The sequence below is a fragment of the Oncorhynchus gorbuscha genome, linkage group LG25 (genome assembly GCF_021184085.1).
Source record: "Oncorhynchus gorbuscha isolate QuinsamMale2020 ecotype Even-year linkage group LG25, OgorEven_v1.0, whole genome shotgun sequence".
Lineage (NCBI taxonomy): Eukaryota > Metazoa > Chordata > Actinopteri > Salmoniformes > Salmonidae > Oncorhynchus > Oncorhynchus gorbuscha.
Window position 1 is genome coordinate 44,163,532 of NC_060197.1, and position 20,048 is coordinate 44,183,579.

At 48.9% G+C, this 20,048-nt stretch overlaps 1 protein-coding gene across 3 annotated transcripts in view; it reads left to right on the plus strand.

Annotated features, from left to right (window-relative positions):
• The first annotated feature begins 1,360 nt into the window (after positions 1 to 1,360).
• lrch4 (leucine-rich repeats and calponin homology (CH) domain containing 4) overlaps positions 1,361 to 20,048 on the plus strand; it is a 62,685-nt gene continuing 43,997 nt past the window's right edge. For 2 of the 3 annotated variants that reach the window (XM_046328166.1, XM_046328165.1), the window contains exon 1: positions 1,362 to 1,866. In XM_046328166.1, coding sequence (XP_046184122.1) covers positions 1,695 to 1,866 — 172 coding nt within the window. In that variant the 5' untranslated portion in view covers positions 1,362 to 1,694. Of the gene's footprint in view, positions 1,867 to 20,048 lie in introns of all 3 variants that reach the window. The other variant, XM_046328164.1, reaches the window with a different exon arrangement.

Genomic DNA, 20,048 nt, shown 5'->3' on the forward strand with positions numbered 1-20,048 from the left:
ACACACACACACACACACACACACACACACACACACACACACACACACACACACACACACACACACACACACACAAGCATGCTCACCAGTGGAGGCTGCTGAGGGGAGGACGGTTCATAATAATGGCCGAAATGGAGTGAATGGAATGACACCATGGAAACCATGGAAACCATGGAAACCATGTGTTTGATGTTGCTGAAACCATTCCACTGATTCCACTCCAGTCTTTTCCAAGAGCCCATCCTCCCCAATTAATTAAGGTGCCACCAACCTCCTGTGTGGGACACGCACACATCACAGGAGGTTGGTGGCACCATAATTGGGGAGGACTGGCTCATGGTAATGACTGGAGTGGAAACAGTGGAATGGTTTCAGCAACATCAAACACATGGTTTCCATGGTTTCCATGGTTTCCATGGGTTTGGTGTCATTCCATTCACTCCATTTCGGCCATTATTATGAGCAGTTCCCCCCTCAGCAGCTTCCTGTGGGACACATACTGTATGTATGCATAAACACACACACACGCACGCACGCACGCACGCACACACACACACGAACACACGCACACGCACACGCACACACACACACAGTTAGTGTAAACAAATCTGCTCACACACATATTCATGAGTCTACTAATGACGTGACGGTGACACGCTAATCTAACATGGTTTTACTGAGGATGGCTGTGACTCTGGAAATAAAGGGACAGTAATCTGTGTAACACATGTAGAGCTCCGGAACTCAGGGGACAGTAATTTTTGTTACACATGTAGAACAAAGAGAGTTTCCACTAGCTTCTATAGCCACAAAGTCAGAATTGGAGAAAAAAAATATATGTTTTTTGCTAATACTTTAAGGTGAGGGTTAGGTCTAAAAATCACATTTTAAGAAGATAAATTGTAGAAAAGGGCGGGATTTATGACTTTGTAGCTAGTGATTACCAACAAAGAGGCTAGATAATGTTGCTACATGAAACCAGATGGAGTACAAATTGGAATTGTGCTCGGGGAATTTCCCCGGGGCCACACATATCTCACTAATGAGAAAGAATAACCTATATTCAATATGGGAAATATGACATTTGCATGCAGGGAATTCATTTTACATGTTTAACCAACTGCCCAAAAATTAAATGGATGGATATAAATGGTATACCTGGCTGCTCCCGTCAGAATAATTATTGCTCCACTCTTCAATTATCTGCCCAGAACCATCCTACTGTATGTTGATTGGTGTATATTTCCATCAATATAATCTCAGTTCTTTTTTTTTTTTTAAATCCCCTTCACGTGTACGCCCTTTTCTTCAGACCCCGCCTTGGGTCCATTCATCTCGGTTGAGATATGGGTGTTGCCCCTGTCAATCAAACTCCTTCTGGTCGTAGTCTCTCTCACTGCTCCTCCGCTTCCTGGCCTCGCTGCACCCCATTCTGACAGCTACTAGTACCGCTTTCTCGAAGACAACTGGTGCGTAAGAGAGTCCTCGTTGTGGAAGATTAAGAAATAGCTTTTTTTTTTTTGTATTTGTTGGCGGATTTATTCATTGTCCTACTTCGAAAGTTGTTTATCGGACGAGAGACGGATGGTTTTGGAAGTCGTTCTGAGGGATACGAAAGTGTAAAGGAAGGTTTTCTTTTTTTTCTTTTTGTTAGACTCTTAACGCAGTAACATACAGAGACATATCTACTGTTCATGGCTGCTGGGGAAGGTGCCCAGCTGCCGGCAACAATAGCGGCCAGCCGGTGCGTGGAGAAGTCGCTCGAGGAAGCTACCGGGAGCGGTGCTCTGAACTTGTCGAACCGTAAATTGAAAGAGTTTCCCCGAACCGCCCGGAACTATGACTTGTCCGATATTACGACAGCCGGTGAGTTGTGTTTTTGTCTCTGTTTTGGTGTAGATAAATGTTTTTTTATTTTATTTTTTTTAAAATTTAGTTGACCAATTCATAGGATGTGGAGGTAATCGTGGACTGTCTTTTGTTAGTGTTGTTGTCACCTGCTTGTGTTGTAAGTATCTCGAACTAACAAAGACAACGTTAGCACCACATCCGTGAAGAAAATACACAAATAAAACGAGTTAAAAGTGTAACGTTTACGAGAGGTTCCTTGACACTATCTTCAGATGTTGGACTGCCAAATTCAGCCACAACTTCTTCAACGAACATTTTTTTGTTGTTGTTTGTTTTATTCTTTCAATTACGGAGATGTATTTAACAAATGTGTTTTATTCGAGTTTACATCTTTGTTCTTCTGGGTCATTGGTTGTCAACTTTAAGCAAATTTCCCCTTTCGCTTCCTGTATGATGAAAGGAGTTGCTTGCTGGTTATAATGGTTGTCTATGAGCTTGACGAAATGTCAGTATCTCCTGCTTGAGGTTCCCTTCTTTCATTGAATTAATTCACAACACTATCACAATGGACTGAAAGGTAATTTGAAAGATGACAATAACATTGTAAAAGTTTAATAGTGCCTAAAATGCCCGTAAGGTTGATTTTTGACAGTGCGATCTAAAGGAGAACTAACTCGTTTCTCGCGTTGTTGAAAGAAGATTACCCAATCCAGGTTGAAGCCTGAAATCAATCTTATCTACCCAGTGTTTTGAAACAACGCTCCCCTCTGCTGCTTTCTGCACTCTCTGGTAATTATAACCATCTGCTCAAAGGACCTAGACCTTATACAGTGAGGAGAGACATTACACACACACACACACACACACGCATACATACATGCATAAATACACTCCACACACACACATACATGCATAAATACACTACACACACACACACACACACACACACACACACACACACACACACACACACACACCCAGCTGCCATCTGTAATCCAACAACTGTAATGGATACTGTAGGGATGAATGTATCCAAGGACTCAGATAACAACATTATCTTGATGTGCGCTTGTTTATACACAGCGTAGCTCCATATTATAAACTAAGAATTAAAGGCAAGCCAATTTTTATATATATATATATTTAAATATAAACATTGACCTATGTTATTAATGGTGTCCAATTTTAGCTCTTCATTGTAACCACCTCCTAATGAAAGCCACTTATGCATTTTATGCACGTTTGCGGCAAAATCTCTTCCCAACTCCGTAATACGTCTGTCCTGTTTCTGGCATCCAATTCAGTGACTTCATTTTTCGGGGTCGGTTGCTATGATTACAGTGTCGTTCCCCTTTTCTTTTTTTTAAATTGGTCATAATTAACACGTTTACTCCAGACACCAACGATGTGGCTCATACCTGGTCGTTTAGATAATGGTACTCTTTCAGTTTGAATAAGGTGCTTGCTTTGGCACACCACGCCCCTCTCCTCTAATCTGTCTGGATGCGCTGTGACACAGCATCACTGTGTGCTGATGTACAGGGAAAGCTTGAGGCTGCAACTTTTCATGTCAGACTGTGTTTTTTGCTCCAGTGTTCATGAGAGATTTAGGCCGGCTCGCTATAGTTGTCAGTGTTGAAATAGACAGGTGTGTGTGTGTGCTGTTTAGTGGGACAGGTTGGGTTTTGACAGTCAGGTATGGTCTTACCCCGACTGGAGAAAATGTCTTAACTGTAAAATGAAGTGCCTATTTTACATCACCAGACTTAACACGCCAACGGGGAAGTCCTCGAGAAACAGAAAGGCTGTAATCTTCATCGTGCTTATCGTGGATCTCCGACAACCCTGTGACGATGACGAAGTCGGAGAGACGTTTAGATCTGTAATGGACAACTGTAACAGAGAGTCAGAACAGAGGCCTCCTTCGTGGTCCTATTCCAAACTACTCTTCAGAATTACATGGCATCTGAAAGTAGCCTGATTTAATAAGGGATTACTAAAGTTCCCGAGCTAGTGCTATGGATTGAAGAGTGCAGAATTGGGGACAAGGTCCCAAACAGGCCCTAGGGTGTTTATGATAACAGTGATGGTCTCCCTCTCTGTTATCTCCCCCCCCCCCTCCTGGAGCAACTTCCCTTCAGGAAGTTCAGGGGTTCAGTCCCCGCCCCCTCCTCCTCCTTACACAAGTGCACATGCTCTTTGGCTCCTGTAGGAAGGATAGTGTTCTAGCAAGCCAGCGAGCAGAGCAGGCCCATCCAGGAGAACAAACCCCAGCTGTGTGTACCTCTCTCTGGGTGCAACCCTCTCCCTGCACCTCTCCCGAATAAGACTCCAAAATAATACTGATCTAGACACCGATTTCAGTAGCCGGTGTTGTACAGTGGCATTTTAATCATTTTCGACGGCGGGGCTTTGGGTCCGCCCAAGCTGACATTGTCTAGCAATAACCCAAACATAATGAAACCTTGGCCTAAGAAAAAGTGAACCGAGCTTGCAGGGGACCGTGAGCTCCTAAATCTGAACAGACATTGAAAACTGCTCACAGCCTAACCCAAATTCTGAACACAGCTTGCAAGGGGACAGTGAGAGGATAGGTTTTTATGTGACCTGAGCCACCGTTCAAATCAAATGTTATTTTGTCACCTGCTTCATGAACACTAGGTATAGACTAACAGTGAAATGCTTCATGAACACTAGGTATAGACTAACAGTGAAATGCTTCATGAACACTAGGTATAGACTAACAGTGAAATGCTTCATGAACACTAGGTATAGACTAACAGTGAAATGCTTCATGAACACTAGGTATAGACTAACAGTGAAATGCTTCATGAACAGCAGCTATAGACTAACAGTGAAATGCTTCATGAACAGCAGCTATAGACTAACAGTGAAATGCTTCATGAACACTAGGTATAGACTAACAGTGAAATGCTTCATGAACACTAGGTATAGACTAACAGTGAAATGCTTCATGAACACTAGGTATAGACTAACAGTGAAATGCTTCATAAACACTAGGTATAGACTAACAGTGAAATGTTTACTTCCCAAAATAAGGACACTTAAAAAAAATAACATGAGGAAAAATAACAAATAAATAAATAAATACACAATGAGGAGCGATAACTTGGCAATATACACAGGGTACCAGTACTGAGTCGATGTGCAGGGGTACGAGGTATTTGGTGTAGATATGTACATGAGGGTAGCATTAAAGTGACTAGGGCAACAGGATAGATGATAGACAGTAACAGCAGTATTTGATGAATCAAAGGAGTTAAGTTCTGGTAGCGATTGGAGTTTAGCTATTTTAGCAGTCCAGTAGCAACAGTAGTAGGCTAATGTTGTTTCAGGGAGCGTGTGACGAGTTGAAAAATAGTTGTTGCTGGGACCTCTGTTACACTATCGTAGGAGCTCTTTTGGGGGAGGGAGGGAGGGGGGGGGGAGAGAACCCTTGCAGCTGAGAGATGCATTAATTAAAGGAAGGGGGATGGGAGGAAGGGATGGGCGGAGAGGGGGAGGGAGGCCCTTTGATGGAGTAGGCTGCTTGCATTGTGTTCCTTTACAGGGGTTTTACTTGAGCGGGAACCCTTTCTCTCGCTCTCTTGAGCCCCCAACCCCCCTCTCTTTGTCTGAGTCAGGGTTTTAACCTGGTTCTCCCAGAGGTTTTCCTCTGTATCCCTCGTGCTCTCTCTGTTAGTCTCTCTCCCTGTGCTGTCACTTTCTATCCCTTGGGCTCTCACGTTCGATCTATCTCGTTCCTCTCCTTCCCCCATTCCATCTCTATGGGATCAATAAAGAGCACTGTGTCTGTCCTGTAATGTGTTGTCTCTGTCCCATATTTTTTTTTAATTATTTTTTGCTCCTATCCAGAGCGACTCAGTCAGTTCATTTCACTAGGTAGATAAACAACCACATTTAGTGGCCTTTCACAGTAAAAGTCTTTATGTAACTGCGACTGTTTTTGAATATTCTTCCAATGTTCCTTTCTCGGTGTCTCTGCAGTTACTAGACTTGTAGTAGACTGGTTATGACATCTCACACACAGAAGAGATGGCATGAGTTTTAATGGAGCGCATATGCTCAAGATCAGTCAAGTCTAGTGTGTGTGTGTGTGTGTGTGTGTGTGTGTTCAGGTTTAGCCGCTCGGTTGGGTGGAGCCTGTCGTCATGGGAACCGTGCCCGCACTGAGGAGGTGTCCTGGCAAGAGGAACGTTCCAGAACATTTAAAGAAAGAAAGAAAGAAAGAAAAAAAACTGAATCCTCTTTGTCCCTTCCCTGCTCACAAACACCTGTTTTTTAAAAGGTGAGCTGCGTTCAGGGGCCGGTGTTTTGACCCAGTAAACGGGCCTTTTGGAGGTTGCTATTGAAGAGATTGTTGACTCTTACAAATATATGTGCTCAGGTTGTCAGCTCGTGACTAATGGTGATTCACCACAACACTGAAAACAACTAAGCAAGGCTATAGACCAATAGGAACATTGCTCTGTGTGTGTGTGTGTGTGTGTGTGTGCACGGTATTAACCTCATTCTCTCCTGTAGTCCAAGGTGAGCTATGACTCACTAGTTTTGATTGATCCGTCCACACAAAAGCTGAAAACCCCATTTGAAATCTGCCCGACGTCCACCCAGTTCCTTGTGTCTCGGTCACACGAATGACACTGCAGAGAGAGAGAGAACTGTGTCCACCCAGCCTTTCTGTCATTTTGTTGAAAGAAATTAAACTGTCACTTAGCCCAAGTGGCCTAACCTGTCTTTCACCTGCCTCCTAACTTGTTTCCTTGGGCTTGTTCATGAAACTGTTTTACCACCGGTTTCCATGGAGAAGCTTCGGAATGAAAGGGGGTACATTCCAAATGGAACCCTATTCCCTATATAGTGGTACTACTATAGACCAGAACCCTATTCCCTATATAGTGGTACTACTATAGACCAGAACCCTATTCCCTATATAGTGGTACTACTTTAGACCAGAGCCCTATTCCCTATATAGTGTACTACTATAGACCAGAACCCTATTCCCTATATAGTGGTACTACTATAGACCAGGGCCCTATTCCCTATATAGTGCACTACTTTAGACCAGAGCCTTATTCCCTATATAGTGCACTACTTTAGACCAGAGCCCTATTCCCTATATAGTGGTACTACTTTAGACCAGAGCCCTATTCCCTATATAGTGCACTACTATAGACCAGGGCCCTATTCCCTATATAGTACACTACTATAGACCAGAGCCCTATTCCCTATATAGTACACTACTATAGACCAGAGCCCTATTCCCTATATAGTACACTACTATAGACCAGGGCCCTATTCCCTATATAGTGCACTACTTTAGACCAGGGCCCTATTCCCTATATAGTACACTACTATAGACCAGGGCCCTATTCCCTATATAGTGGTACTACTATAGACCAGAGCCCTATTCCCTATATAGTACACTACTATAGACCAGAGCCCTATTCCCTATATAGTGGCACTACTATAGACCAGAGCCCTATTCCCTATATAGTACACTACTATAGACCAGGGCCCTATTCCCTATATAGTGCACTACTTTAGACCAGGGCCCTATTCCCTATATAGTACACTACTATAGACCAGGGCCCTATTCCCTATATAGTGGTACTACTATAGACCAGAGCCCTATTCCCTATATAGTGCACTACTTTAGACCAGGGCCCTATTCCCTATATAGTACACTACTATAGACCAGGGCCCTATTCCCTATATAGTGGTACTACTATAGACCAGAGCCCTATTCCCTATATAGTACACTACTATAGACCAGAGCCCTATTCCCTATATAGTGGCACTACTATAGACCAGAGCCCTATTCCCTATATAGTACACTACTATAGACCAGAGCCCTATTCCCTATATAGTACTCTACTATAGACCAGAGCCCTATTCCCTATATAGTACACTACTATAGACCAGAGCCCTATTCCCTATATAGTACTCTACTATAGACCAGGGCCCTATTCCCTATATAGTACACTACTATAGACCAGGGCCCTATTCCCTATATAGTACACTACTATAGACCAGGGCCCTATTCCCTATATAGTGGTACTACTATAGACCAGGGCCCTATTCCCTATATAGTACACTACTATAGACCAGAGCCCTATTCCCTATATAGTACACTACTATAGACCAGAGCCCTATTCCCTATATAGTGCACTACTTTAGACCAGAGCCCTATTCCCTATATAGTGGTACTACTATAGACCAGTGCCCTATTCCCTATATAGTGCACTACTATAGACCAGGGCCCTATTCCCTATATAGTACACTACTATAGACCAGGGCCCTATTCCCTATATAGTGGTACTACTATAGACCAGGGCCCTATTCCATATATAGTGCACTACTATAGACCAGGGCCCCATTCCCTATATAGTGCACTACTTTAGACCAGAGCCCTATTCCCTATATAGTGCACTACTTTAGACCAGAGCCCTATTCCCTATATAGTGGTACTACTATAGACCAGTGCCCTATTCCCTATATAGTGGTACTACTATAGACCAGGGCCCTATTCCCTATATACTGGTACTACTATAGACCAGGGCCCTATTCCCTATATAGTGCACTACTTTAGACCAGGGCCCTATTCCCTATATAGTGCACTACTTTAGACCAGGGCCCTATTCCCTATATAGTGCACTACTTTAGACCAGGGCCCTATTCCCTATATAGTGCACTACTTTAGACCAGGGCCCTATTCCCTATATAGTGCACTACTTTAGACCAGAGCCCTATTCCCTATATAGTGGTACTACTATAGACCAGGGCCCTATTCCCTATATAGTGGTACTACTATAGACCAGAGTCCTATTCCCTATATCTATATATTCCCTATATGTATATATATATACAGTGCCTTGCGAAAGTATTTGGCCCCCTTGAACTTTGCGAGCCACATTTCAGGCTTCAAACATAAAGATATAAAACGGTATTTTTTTGTGAAGAATCAACAACAAGTGGGACACAATCATGAAGTGGAACGACATTTATTGGATATTTCAAACTTTTTTAACAAATCAAAAACTGAAAAATTGGGCGTACAAAATTATTCGGCTACCTGCCGCCCCTACACTCTAACCACTAGGCTACCTGCCGCCCCTACACTCTAACCACTAGGCTACCTGCCGCCCCTACACTCTAGCCACTAGGCTACCTGCCGCCCCTACACTCTAACCACTAGGCTACCTGCCGCCCCTACACTCTAACCACTAGGCTACCTGCCGCCCCTACACTCTAACCACTAGGCTACCTGCCGCCCCTACACTCTAACCACTAGGTTACCTGCAGAAGCTGTACCGTTATTGTTACAGTAGCTTTAATGGGGTTGTTGTGACCTGATGACACTGATTTTGAACATGTGTGTTTGAACAGTTCAACTGTGTCTGTAGAAGAGGGGAACTTCTGTGACCCGTTTCAGGAAGCTACATGTACAGTTGAAGTCGGCCGTTTACATACACTTAGGTTGGAGTCATTACAACGCATTTTTCAACCACTCCACAAGTTTCTTGTTAACAAACTATAGTTTTGCCAAGTCGGTTAGGACATCTACTTTGTGCATGACACAAGTAATTTTTCCAACAATTGTTTACAGACAGATTATTTCCCTTATAATTCACTGTATCACAATTCCAGTGGGTCAGAAGTTTACATACACTAAGTTGACTGTGCCTTTAAACAGCTTGGAAAATTCCAGAAAATTATGTAATGGCTTTAGAAGCTTCTGATAGGCTAATTGTCATCATTTGAGTCAATTGGAGGTGTACCTGTGAATTTATTTCAAGGCCTACCTTCAAACTCAGTGACTCTTTGCTTGACATCATGGGAAAATCAAAAGAATTCAGCCAAGACCTCAGAGAAAAGAATTGTAGACCTCCACAAGTCTGGTTCATCCTTGGGAGCAATTTCCAAATCACTGAAGGTACCACGTTCATCTGTACAAACAATGGTATGCAAGTATAAACACCATGGGACCAGGCAGCCGTCATACCACTCAGGAAGGAGACGCGTTCTGTCTCCTAGAGAGGAACGTATTTAGTGCAAAAAGTGCAAATCCATCCCAAAATAACAGCAAAGGACCTTGTGAAGATGCTGGAGGAAACTGTTACAAAAGTATTTATATCCACAGTAAAACGAGTCCTATATCGAGAACCTGAAAGGCCTCTCGGCAAGGAAGAAGCAACTGCTCCAAACCCGCCATAAAAAAAGCCAGACTACGGTTTTCAACTGCACATGGGGACAAAGTTCGTACTTTTTGGAGAAATGTCCTCTGGTCTGATGAAACAAAAATGGAACTGTTTGGCCATAATGACCATCGTTATGATTGGAGGAAAAAGGGGGAGGCTTGCAAGCCAAAGAACAACATCCCAACCGTGAAGCACGGGTGTGGCTGCATCATGTTATGGGGGTGTTTTGCTGCAGGAAGGACTGGTGCACTTCACAAAATCGATTGCATCATTAGGAAGGAACATTATGTGGATATATTGAAGCAACATCTCAACACATCAGTCAGGAAGTTATAGCTTGGGTCTTCCAAATGGACAATGACTCCAAGATTATTTCTAGTTGTGGCAAAATGGCTTAAGGACAACAAAGTCAAGGTATTGGAGTGGTCATCACAAAGCCCTGACCTCAATCCTATAGAAAATTTGTGGGCAGAACTGAAAAAGTGTGTGCAAGCAAGGAGGCCTACAAACCTGACTCAGTTACACCAGCTCAATCAGGAGGAATGGGCCAAAATTCACCCAACTTATTGTGGGAAGCTTGTCGAAGGCTACCCAAAATGTTTGACCCAAGTTAAACAATTTAAAGGCAACTTCTGACCCACTGGGAATGTGATGAAAGAAATAAAAGCTGAAAGAAATCATTCTGTCAACTATTATTCTGACATTTCACATTATTAAAATAAAGTGGTCATTCTAACTGACCTAAGATAGGGATTTTTTTATTAGGATTAAATGTCAAAATGTGAAACTGAGTTTAAATGTATTTGGCTGAAGGTGTTTGTAAACTTCCAACTTCAACTGTATGTCTCACTTCACGACTTCACAGGATTGGCCATTTGATGTTTTATTTTTGGGGGGGGGGGGTTGTTATCAAAATATTTGGGGTGGACCTTCTGAAACATGTGGTCTTTCATGTGCCTTAGTTACAAACGTGTATGCCATCTGTAAATGTCAATAAATAACGAGCCTAGTTGGTTTAGCCTTTGAAAAATGCAGGTACCTTCCCGCTAGCCATGATTGGCTGAAATAATGGATGGGATGGACATGCCGAGAGATGAGTTCTGATTGATCCGCCATGTAGCATGCTTCTGTCTTTTTTTTCATGAGCTGCTAAGTATGTGAGTGAACTGAACGCTTAATTAAGGTAATCGCACTGTCGACAGTTGCTCAGTCGGAACACGTTTTGGTCGTGCCATGCTGACTCTCTCCGACTCTGAAAAGGAATCAGACTAGTTGGAATTTAGAGTTGGATGACTGTTTTTTTTTTTTTTTGTGTAGTTCCCAGTTTTAAACGTGGCATTAGAGTTGTGATTTATGGTAGCTAGCTTGCTAAACAATGAACAATGTCTAAACATAAAATAACTGCACTTTGCAAGAAACCATTTCACTGTATCCTGTGCATGTGAAGAATAATCTTTGATTTTATTTGACAGAGTGTGTGTGTGTGTTTACCAAAAACGGTATTGTGAACAGCATTACCTGCAGCAAATCAGATTATGATAAAGACCAAGGACTAGATACAGTCAACATCAGATTAGGATAAAGACCAAGGACTAGATACAGTCAACATCAGATTAGGATAAAGACCAAGGACTAGATACAGTCAACATCAGATTAGGATAAAGACCAAGGACTAGATACAGTCAACATCAGATTAGGATAAAGACCAAGGACTAGATACAGTCAACATCAGATTAGGATAAAGACCAAGGACTAGATACAGTCAACATCAGATTATGAGAAAGACCAAGGACTAGATACAGTCAACATGAGATTATGATAAAGACCAAGGACTAGATACAGTCAACATGAGATTATGATAAAGACCAAGGACTAGATACAGTCAACATGACCTGCACCAAGTCAGATTAGGATAAAGACCAAGGACTAGATAACGGGTATTTTACCTGGAGTTTTTCTTATTGTAGGCTACTACTTTCAACACTTTTAGTCTTCAAATCTTTGGTTGTTTACTACACTACCTTACTCACTCTGTTTAGCACATGGCCTCACATGTGAATCCTTGAAGAGATGGGTGGGGCTAAGGCTTAAGAGGGTGTGAACGATGCTGAATGGGTGTAGACAAAACGAGCTCTCCAGTAGGTGTACCAAAACATTCAAGGGCCATTTTCTCAAAAGTGGCGTTACAAGTTTATCAACTTTCCAAGCTGAATGACTTTCTCGTTGTTCCTCAACTGCTGTGTATGATCTATAACATTTTCTAGCTCCGAGTCTACTTATTAACCAATGTAATAAACAACAATTTCATGTTTTGCTACTTGGAACCAAATCCATGTGGTGGGCCACATCGTCGGTTGGTTGCATCTGTTTCACTTTGAGTGTTTTATCTCTTAAGCATTGCTCTGCTCCCCCCCACTGTTGCATTTCCGTCACACTGCGGATGTGGGTGTGCATGCTCACTCAAACTTCTGCTTTCTCTCAGCTTTTCTACTGAATCCTCCGTATCTCTCTCTCCCTCTTTCTTGTCCTCCCTCTGTCTGTCTCGCTGTATCTACATTCTGTATTTATCTTTCTCTCGTTTGTTAGCTTGCTCTCTCTGAGCCTTGTTCTCTCTCTCTGAGCCCTGTTCTCTCTCTCTCAGCCCTGTTGTCTCTCTCTCTCTCGTTCCATATCTCCCTCTCTCTCTGAGCCCTGTTGTCTCTCTCTCTCTCTCTGAGCCCTGTTGTCTCTCTCTCTCTCTCTGAGCCCTGTTGTCTCTCTCTCTGAGCCCTGTTGTCTCTCTCTCTGAGCCCTGTTGTCTCTCTCTCTGAGCCCTGTTGTCTCTCTCTCTGAGCCCTGTTGTCTCTCTCTCTGAGCCCTGTTGTCTCTCTCTCTGAGCCCTGTTGTCTCGCTCTCTGAGCCCTGTTGTCTCGCTCTCTGAGCCCTGTTGTCTCGCTCTCTGAGCCCTGTTGTCTCGCTCTCTGAGCCCTGTTGTCTCGCTCTCTCTCTCTCTCTCTGAGCCCTGTTGTCTCTCTCTCTCTGAGCCCTGTTGTCTCTCTCTCTCTCTCTCTCTGAGCCCTGTTGTCTATAATAATAATAATAACTCTCTCTCTCTGAGCCCTGTTGTCTCTCTCTCTCTCTCTGAGCCCTGTTGTCTCTCTCTCTCTCTCTTTGAGCCCTGTTGTCTCTCTCTCTCTCTCTCTCTGAGCCCTGTTGTCTCTCTCTCTCTCTCTGAGCCCTGTTGTCTCTCTCTCTCTCTCTGAGCCCTGTTGTCTCTCTCTCTATAAGGGTTAGTAAATCCTGTTAGTCTGCTCTCTCACAGCACAGCAGATGGTGAGGGGAATCCCTTTCGCTCCCCGGGGGAATTAAGGAAAGCTAGAGTTACTTGGGTTCAATGTCCTCCAGCCCCATAGATACAGAACTACCACGGGTGTATTCAGTCAGTGATGTGAAACCTTGGCAACGTCACAGATAGGAATGGAGTGAATAGAACAGACATGATTCCATATTCTACCCGACAATCCATATCTGTTTTAATCTACACCATTTCAATCTGCACATTCTGCAACGGTCGTCCTGAACAGGCCTCTGAGCTGTTGCACTTTTCAACGACCTCATCACTGTGTGTTTCGATGTATCTCTGTGGGGTTGCCAGGTTTGTAAGGTCCTCCCTCCCTCCCTCCGGTGTCATAGATACTGTTGCAGTGCCCTGGGCTCCGTTGAGTAATTCTTAGAATAAGAGGTTGTTGTCTGGCAACCGAACAAGTTCAACCCCAAACAGGTTTTTGACTTTTTTTTTTTCTTTCTGTAAGTAGTCATTGCATGTCTGTACAACCCTGTAGGTTTCCAGAGTGGTAGTCATCTAGGCTAGCTAGTCGGTTACTCACACTGACTGTCTCTAGGCGTTTCTAGGCCACTCTAACCTAGGATCCATCAAACGGCACCCTATTCGCTACCACATGTAAACGCAGTCCCTGTCTTCTGGACCTCTGGCCAGTTGACCAGTGCATGTTGTACAGTAGGCTGTGTAACCTAGAGGCCAACATGACCTGTTCTAGTTCACTACAGCCCATTGCTGAACGAGTGCCCAGTCACTCTGTCATTGTCCCAGCTGTGCTGGTGTCTCCCATGTGTGATGCACAAAGCACATTCTGTCAACTCGGGTAAATAGCCGAGCTACTATTGCATTAGCCTGGGACAGTTTCTCTTGGGGATGGGCCTGTCGTAAGCAAACCTTTTGGGTAATGGCCCTATCTGAAAGCCCTGTGTTTGTCTGTCAGTGCACTGTTATAAGGTGTGTGTGTGTGTGTGTGTGTGTGTGTGTGTGTGTGTGTGTGTGTGTGTGTGTGTGTATAATTTATTAATGGACTTGCGTGAAGCGGTGTAGTCTCTCCTGTCCTGGTCTGATCTGTTCTGAATAATGAAAGCAGGCACTGGCTGTGTGTGTGTGTGTGTGTGTCTGGCTCTGCCATCTTATGTAACTGAAAGCCATAAGCTTCCTGGGGTGTTGACTTTGCTGTGTCCAGATGGTTTATTCACTGGGGCTCTGTGCCACATGAGACCGCAGGCCCGGCTGTGTTTAGAGGGAGTGTGTGTGTACAGAGAACCAGACCCCACCAGCAGCCCTACAGACAGCATACCATAGTTTAGTTCAGTCAGCCGGGACATTGACTATTACAGTGCTTCCACAGAGCGGATAATGAATTCCCTCTCTGTTCATCAAACCAACACTACACACACCGTAAATCGGCACTAGCCCTTTTTACAACTCTATAACCCAGATTTGAATCTAAACTGATCTAATTTAAGTCGTCTAGCAACAACTGGGGGTGAGTGACGGAGTGTATTGGACACACACCTGTCTGCCATTGGAACCAAAGCAACAGCTAATTCCTGCTAGAGACTAGGGGATACAACAGTTGTTGACAATTGACGTCAAATCGTACCCCCCCCCCCCCACTGTCCTCTCCTCTCCTGCTGCTACTGCTGAAACCGGTTTTGACACCACGCACGCTAGCCAACAGTCGTCATGGTGATTGAAGGGGTGTTCACACTTTCCACGTCTCCGTTCCGGGCTGTATGTCACATTCCTCTGCTGTTCTGTCCGTGGGGGTTGTGATATTTCACCAGCACGTTGTGATATTTCGTACGTTTCCTGTTTTGGCGAACCCGAGATGATCAGCAAGTCTGTTGGATCAATATGTAAATTTTTATTGAGTTCGCTGTCCTCTGTCTAGTTTGGATCTGATAGCAGATCGATGTGTGCTCCGGCCAAATCCTCCGTTGTCATGCACAGATGTGTGTCATGACAACGAATTGACAGTTGTCTGAAGCAGTTGACTTTAAAAAAAAAAAAATGGGGGAAAAAAATAAAATTGTTCAAAAACTACACAATTTGATATTACACATTATCCATCATAACAATAAAAAAAACGAAATAGACGTTTGTACAAACAAAATAACTATGTACATAGGCTAATGTCAGTAGGTTATAATTATGAGTACACAAAATGAATCACACAGGGAGGAAGTAGCGGTTCACAATGCAATAACTTTACCCAATACAGTTAATGATATTCTAAATAAAACTAGATCCTTTTTTGTTTAGTGTTGAGTTGTTCACGTTAGTTAGTATTACACAATTGGCTACGACCCATGCTTCAACAGTGGAAGCCCAGGCATTTAAAAAATAAATAATAAATACATATATTCACGGCCACTGATCGCTCTGTACGAATAATACCCTGAAAATATACAAATGGTGTTTTTTTTGTGTTTTTTTGAGGTGAGATGATTGTAGAGGTCGGTGAAGTACTGGGGGGTGACCTACTCTGTATAGCCTGCTGCTGGTGAGTTGAGCCCATAGACATGAATAGAGATCTCATCTTTATCTTTTATGGCGTCGGACTATATATATATATATATATTAATTTGGTTCAGGACATTTACAAAAATATATATACATATATTTTTGTAAATGTCCTGAACCAAATTAATCTATTTGTGATAAAGCTTCAAGCAATTGCCAAACCATAGACAACCCAATTTGAAGAATCCCCACCTAGTTAACTAATTTAAATCGGTGGAAGCCCTCAATGGCGATGTCCATGCTAAAACGGGGTCTATCCATCTAGAGATCTGTCTCTATTGGTGAGCTGGAGCTTCACTTCTCCATTCGCTGCTGGAGCGCTTCTCCAGTGCTGCTCACTGACCCTTGGTTACTTTGGAAACAAAACGCTGAGACACAGGTGAAGGGACTGGAGGAGTGTGGGAAGGAGGGGAGAAAGACATTTGGGGAGAGGAAGAGAGACTTTAAGGTCCTGGAATGTTTGGATGGATAAGTCCCACATGTTGCCCCCTGCTGCACTGACGTTCCAATGACCCCAATCTGACTTGGATTAGGCCTAGGGCCTACTTCACTGGACGACCCCCCCCCCCCTTACACTGGACCCCCCTTACACTGACCCCCTTACACTGGACGACCCCCCCTTACACTGCCACTGCCACCCCCCCAGCCTGCCACCCCCCCTAGCCTGCCACTCCCCCTAGCCTGCCACTCCCCCCTAGCCTGCCACTCCCCCCCTAGCCTGCCACTCTAGCCCCCCTAGCCTGCCACTCCCCCCTAGCCTGCCACCCCCCTAGCCTGCCACTCCCCCCTAGCCTGCCACTCCCCCCCTAGCCTGCCACTGCCACCCCCCTAGCCTGCCACTCCCCCCCCTGCCACTCCCCCTAGCCTGCCACTCCCCCCTAGCCTGCCACTCCCCCCTAGCCTGCCACTCCCCCCTAGCCTGCCACTCCCCCCTAGCCTGCCACTCCCCCCTAGCCTGCCACTCCCCCCTAGCCTGCCACTCCCCCCTAGCCTGCCACTCCCCCCTAGCCTGCCACTCCCCCCCTAGCCCCCCCTAGCCTGCCACTCCCCCCCCTAGCCTGCCACTCCCCCCAGCCTGCCACCCCCTAGCCTGCCACTCCCCCCCTAGCCTGCCACTCCCCCCTAGCCTGCCACTCCCCCCCTAGCCTGCCACTCCCCCCCTAGCCTGCCACTCCCCCCCCCCCCCTAGCCTGCCACTCCCCCCTAGCCTGCCACTCCCCCCCCTAGCCTGCCACTCCCCCCCTAGCCTGCCACTCCCCCCTAGCCTGCCACTCCCCCCCTAGCCTGCCACTCCCCCCCTAGCCTGCCACTCCCCCCCCCCTAGCCTGCCAGCCTGCCACTCCCCCCCCCTAGCCTGCCACCCCCTAGCCTGCCACTCCCCCCTAGCCTGCCACTCCCCCCTAGCCTGCCACTCCCCCTAGCCTGCCACTCCCCCCCCTAGCCTGCCACTCCCCCTAGCCTGCCACTCCCCCTAGCCTGCCACTCCCCCCCTAGCCTGCCACTCCCCCCCTAGCCTGCCACTCCCCCCCCTAGCCTGCCACTCCCCCCTAGCCTGCCACTCCCCCCCCAGCCTGCCACCCCCTAGCCTGCCACTCCCCCCCCAGCCTGCCACTCCCCCCCTAGCCTGCCACTCCCCCCAGCCTGCCCCCCCCTAGCCTGCCACTCCCCCTAGCCTGCCACTCCCCCCTAGCCTGCCACTCCCCCAGCCTGCCACCCCCCTAGCCTGCCACTCCCCCCTAGCCTGCCACTCCCCCCCCCCCCCTAGCCCCCTCCCCCAGCCTGCCACTCCCCCCTAGCCTGCCACTCCCCCCCTAGCCTGCCACTCCCCCTAGCCTGCCACTCCCCCCTAGCCTGCCCCCCTAGCCTGCCAGCCTGCCACTCCCCCCAGCCTGCCACTCCCCCCCCCCTAGCCTGCCCCTAGCCTGCCACTGCCCTCCCCCCCTAGCCTGCCACTCCCCCCTAGCCTGCCACTAGCCTGCCCCCCCCCCCTAGCCTGCCACTCCCCCCCCTAGCCTGCCACTCCCCCCCTAGCCTGCCACTCCCCCCCTAGCCTCTCCCCCCTAGCCTGCCACTCCCCCCTAGCCTGCCACCCCCCCCTAGCCTGCCACTCCCCCCTAGCCTGCCACTCCCCCCTAGCCTGCCACTCCCCCCTAGCCTGCCACTCCCCCCTAGCCTGCCACTCCCCTAGCCTGCCACCCCCTAGCCTGCCACTCCCCCCTAGCCTGCCACTCCCCCCCCTAGCCTGCCACTCCCCCCCCTAGCCTGCCCCCCTAGCCTGCCACTCCCCCCTAGCCTGCCACCCCCCCTAGCCTGCCACTCCCCCCTAGCCTGCCACTCCCCCCCCTAGCCTGCCACTCCCCCCCCTAGCCTGCCACTCCCCCCTAGCCTGCCACTCCCCCCTAGCCTGCCACTCCCCCCCTAGCCTGCCACTCCCCCCCTAGCCTGCCACTGCCACTCCCCCCCTAGCCTGCCACTCCCCCCCCCTAGCCTGCCACCCCCCCCAGCCTGCCACTCCCCCCCTAGCCTGCCACTCCCCCCTAGCCTGCCACCCCTAGCCTGCCACTCCCCCCTAGCCTGCCACTCCCCCCCCTAGCCCCCCTAGCCTGCCACTCCCCCCTAGCCCTCCCCCCCTAGCCTGCCACCCCCCCCTAGCCTGCCACTCCCCCCCCTAGCCTGCCACTCCCCCCCTAGCCCCCTCCCCCCTAGCCTGCCACTCCCCCCTAGCCTGCCACCCCCCCTAGCCTGCCACTCCCCCCCCTAGCCTGCCACTCCCCCCCCCTAGCCTGCCACTCCCCCCTAGCCTGCCCCCCCTAGCCTGCCACTCCCCCCTAGCCTGCCACTCCCCCCTAGCCTGCCCCCCCCTAGCCTGCCACTCCCCCCTAGCCTGCCACTCCCCCCTAGCCTGCCACTCCCCCCTAGCCTGCCACTCCCCCCTAGCCTGCCACTCCCCCCAGCCTGCCACCCCCCTAGCCTGCCACTCCCCCCTAGCCTGCCACTCCCCCCTAGCCTGCCACTCCCCCCTAGCCTGCCAGCCTGCCACCCCCTAGCCTGCCACTCCCCCCTAGCCTGCCACTCCCCCCTAGCCTGCCACCCCCTAGCCTGCCACTCCCCCAGCCTGCCACTCCCCCCTAGCCTGCCACTCCCCCCTAGCCTGCCAGCCTGCCACTCCCCCCTAGCCTGCCACCCCCCTAGCCTGCCACTCCCCCCCCCAGCCTGCCACTCCCCCCAGCCTGCCACTCCCCCCCCTAGCCTGCCACTCCCCCCCCTAGCCTGCCACCCCCCCAGCCTGCCACTCCCCCCTAGCCTGCCACCTGCCACCCCCTAGCCTGCCACTCCCCCCTAGCCTGCCACTCCCCCCTAGCCTGCCACCCCCCCTAGCCTGCCACTCCCCCCCTAGCCTGCCACTCCCCCCTAGCCTGCCACTCCCCCCTAGCCTGCCACCCCCCTAGCCTGCCACTCCCCCCCTAGCCCCCTCCCCCCTAGCCTGCCACCCCCCCTAGCCTGCCACTCCCCCCCCTAGCCTGCCACTCCCCCTAGCCCCACTAGCCTGCCACTCCCCCAGCCTGCCACTCCCCCCAGCCTGCCACTCCCCCCCCTAGCCTGCCAGCCTGCCACTCCCCCCCCTAGCCTGCCACTCCCCCCCTAGCCTGCCACTCCCCCCCTAGCCTGCCACTCCCCCCCCTAGCCTGCCACTCCCCCCCCCTAGCCTGCCACTCCCCCCCCTTAGCCTGCCACCCCCTAGCCTGCCACTCCCCCCCCTAGCCTGCCACTCCCCCCCTAGCCTGCCACTCCCCCCCCTAGCCTGCCACTCCCCCCTAGCCTGCCACTCCCCCCTAGCCTGCCACTCCCCCCCCCCTAGCCTGCCACTCCCCCCCCTAGCCTGCCACTCCCCCCCCTAGCCTGCCACTCCCCCCCCCTAGCCTGCCACTCCCCCCCCTAGCCTGCCACTCCCCCCTAGCCTGCCACTCTCCCCCCCCCCTGCCACTCCCCCCCCCTAGCCTGCCACTCCCCCTGCCACTCCCCCCTAGCCTGCCACTCCCCCCTAGCCTGCCACCCCCCCCCCCCTAGCCTGCCCTCCCCCCCTAGCCTGCCACTCCTCCCCCCTAGCCTGCCACTCCCCCCTAGCC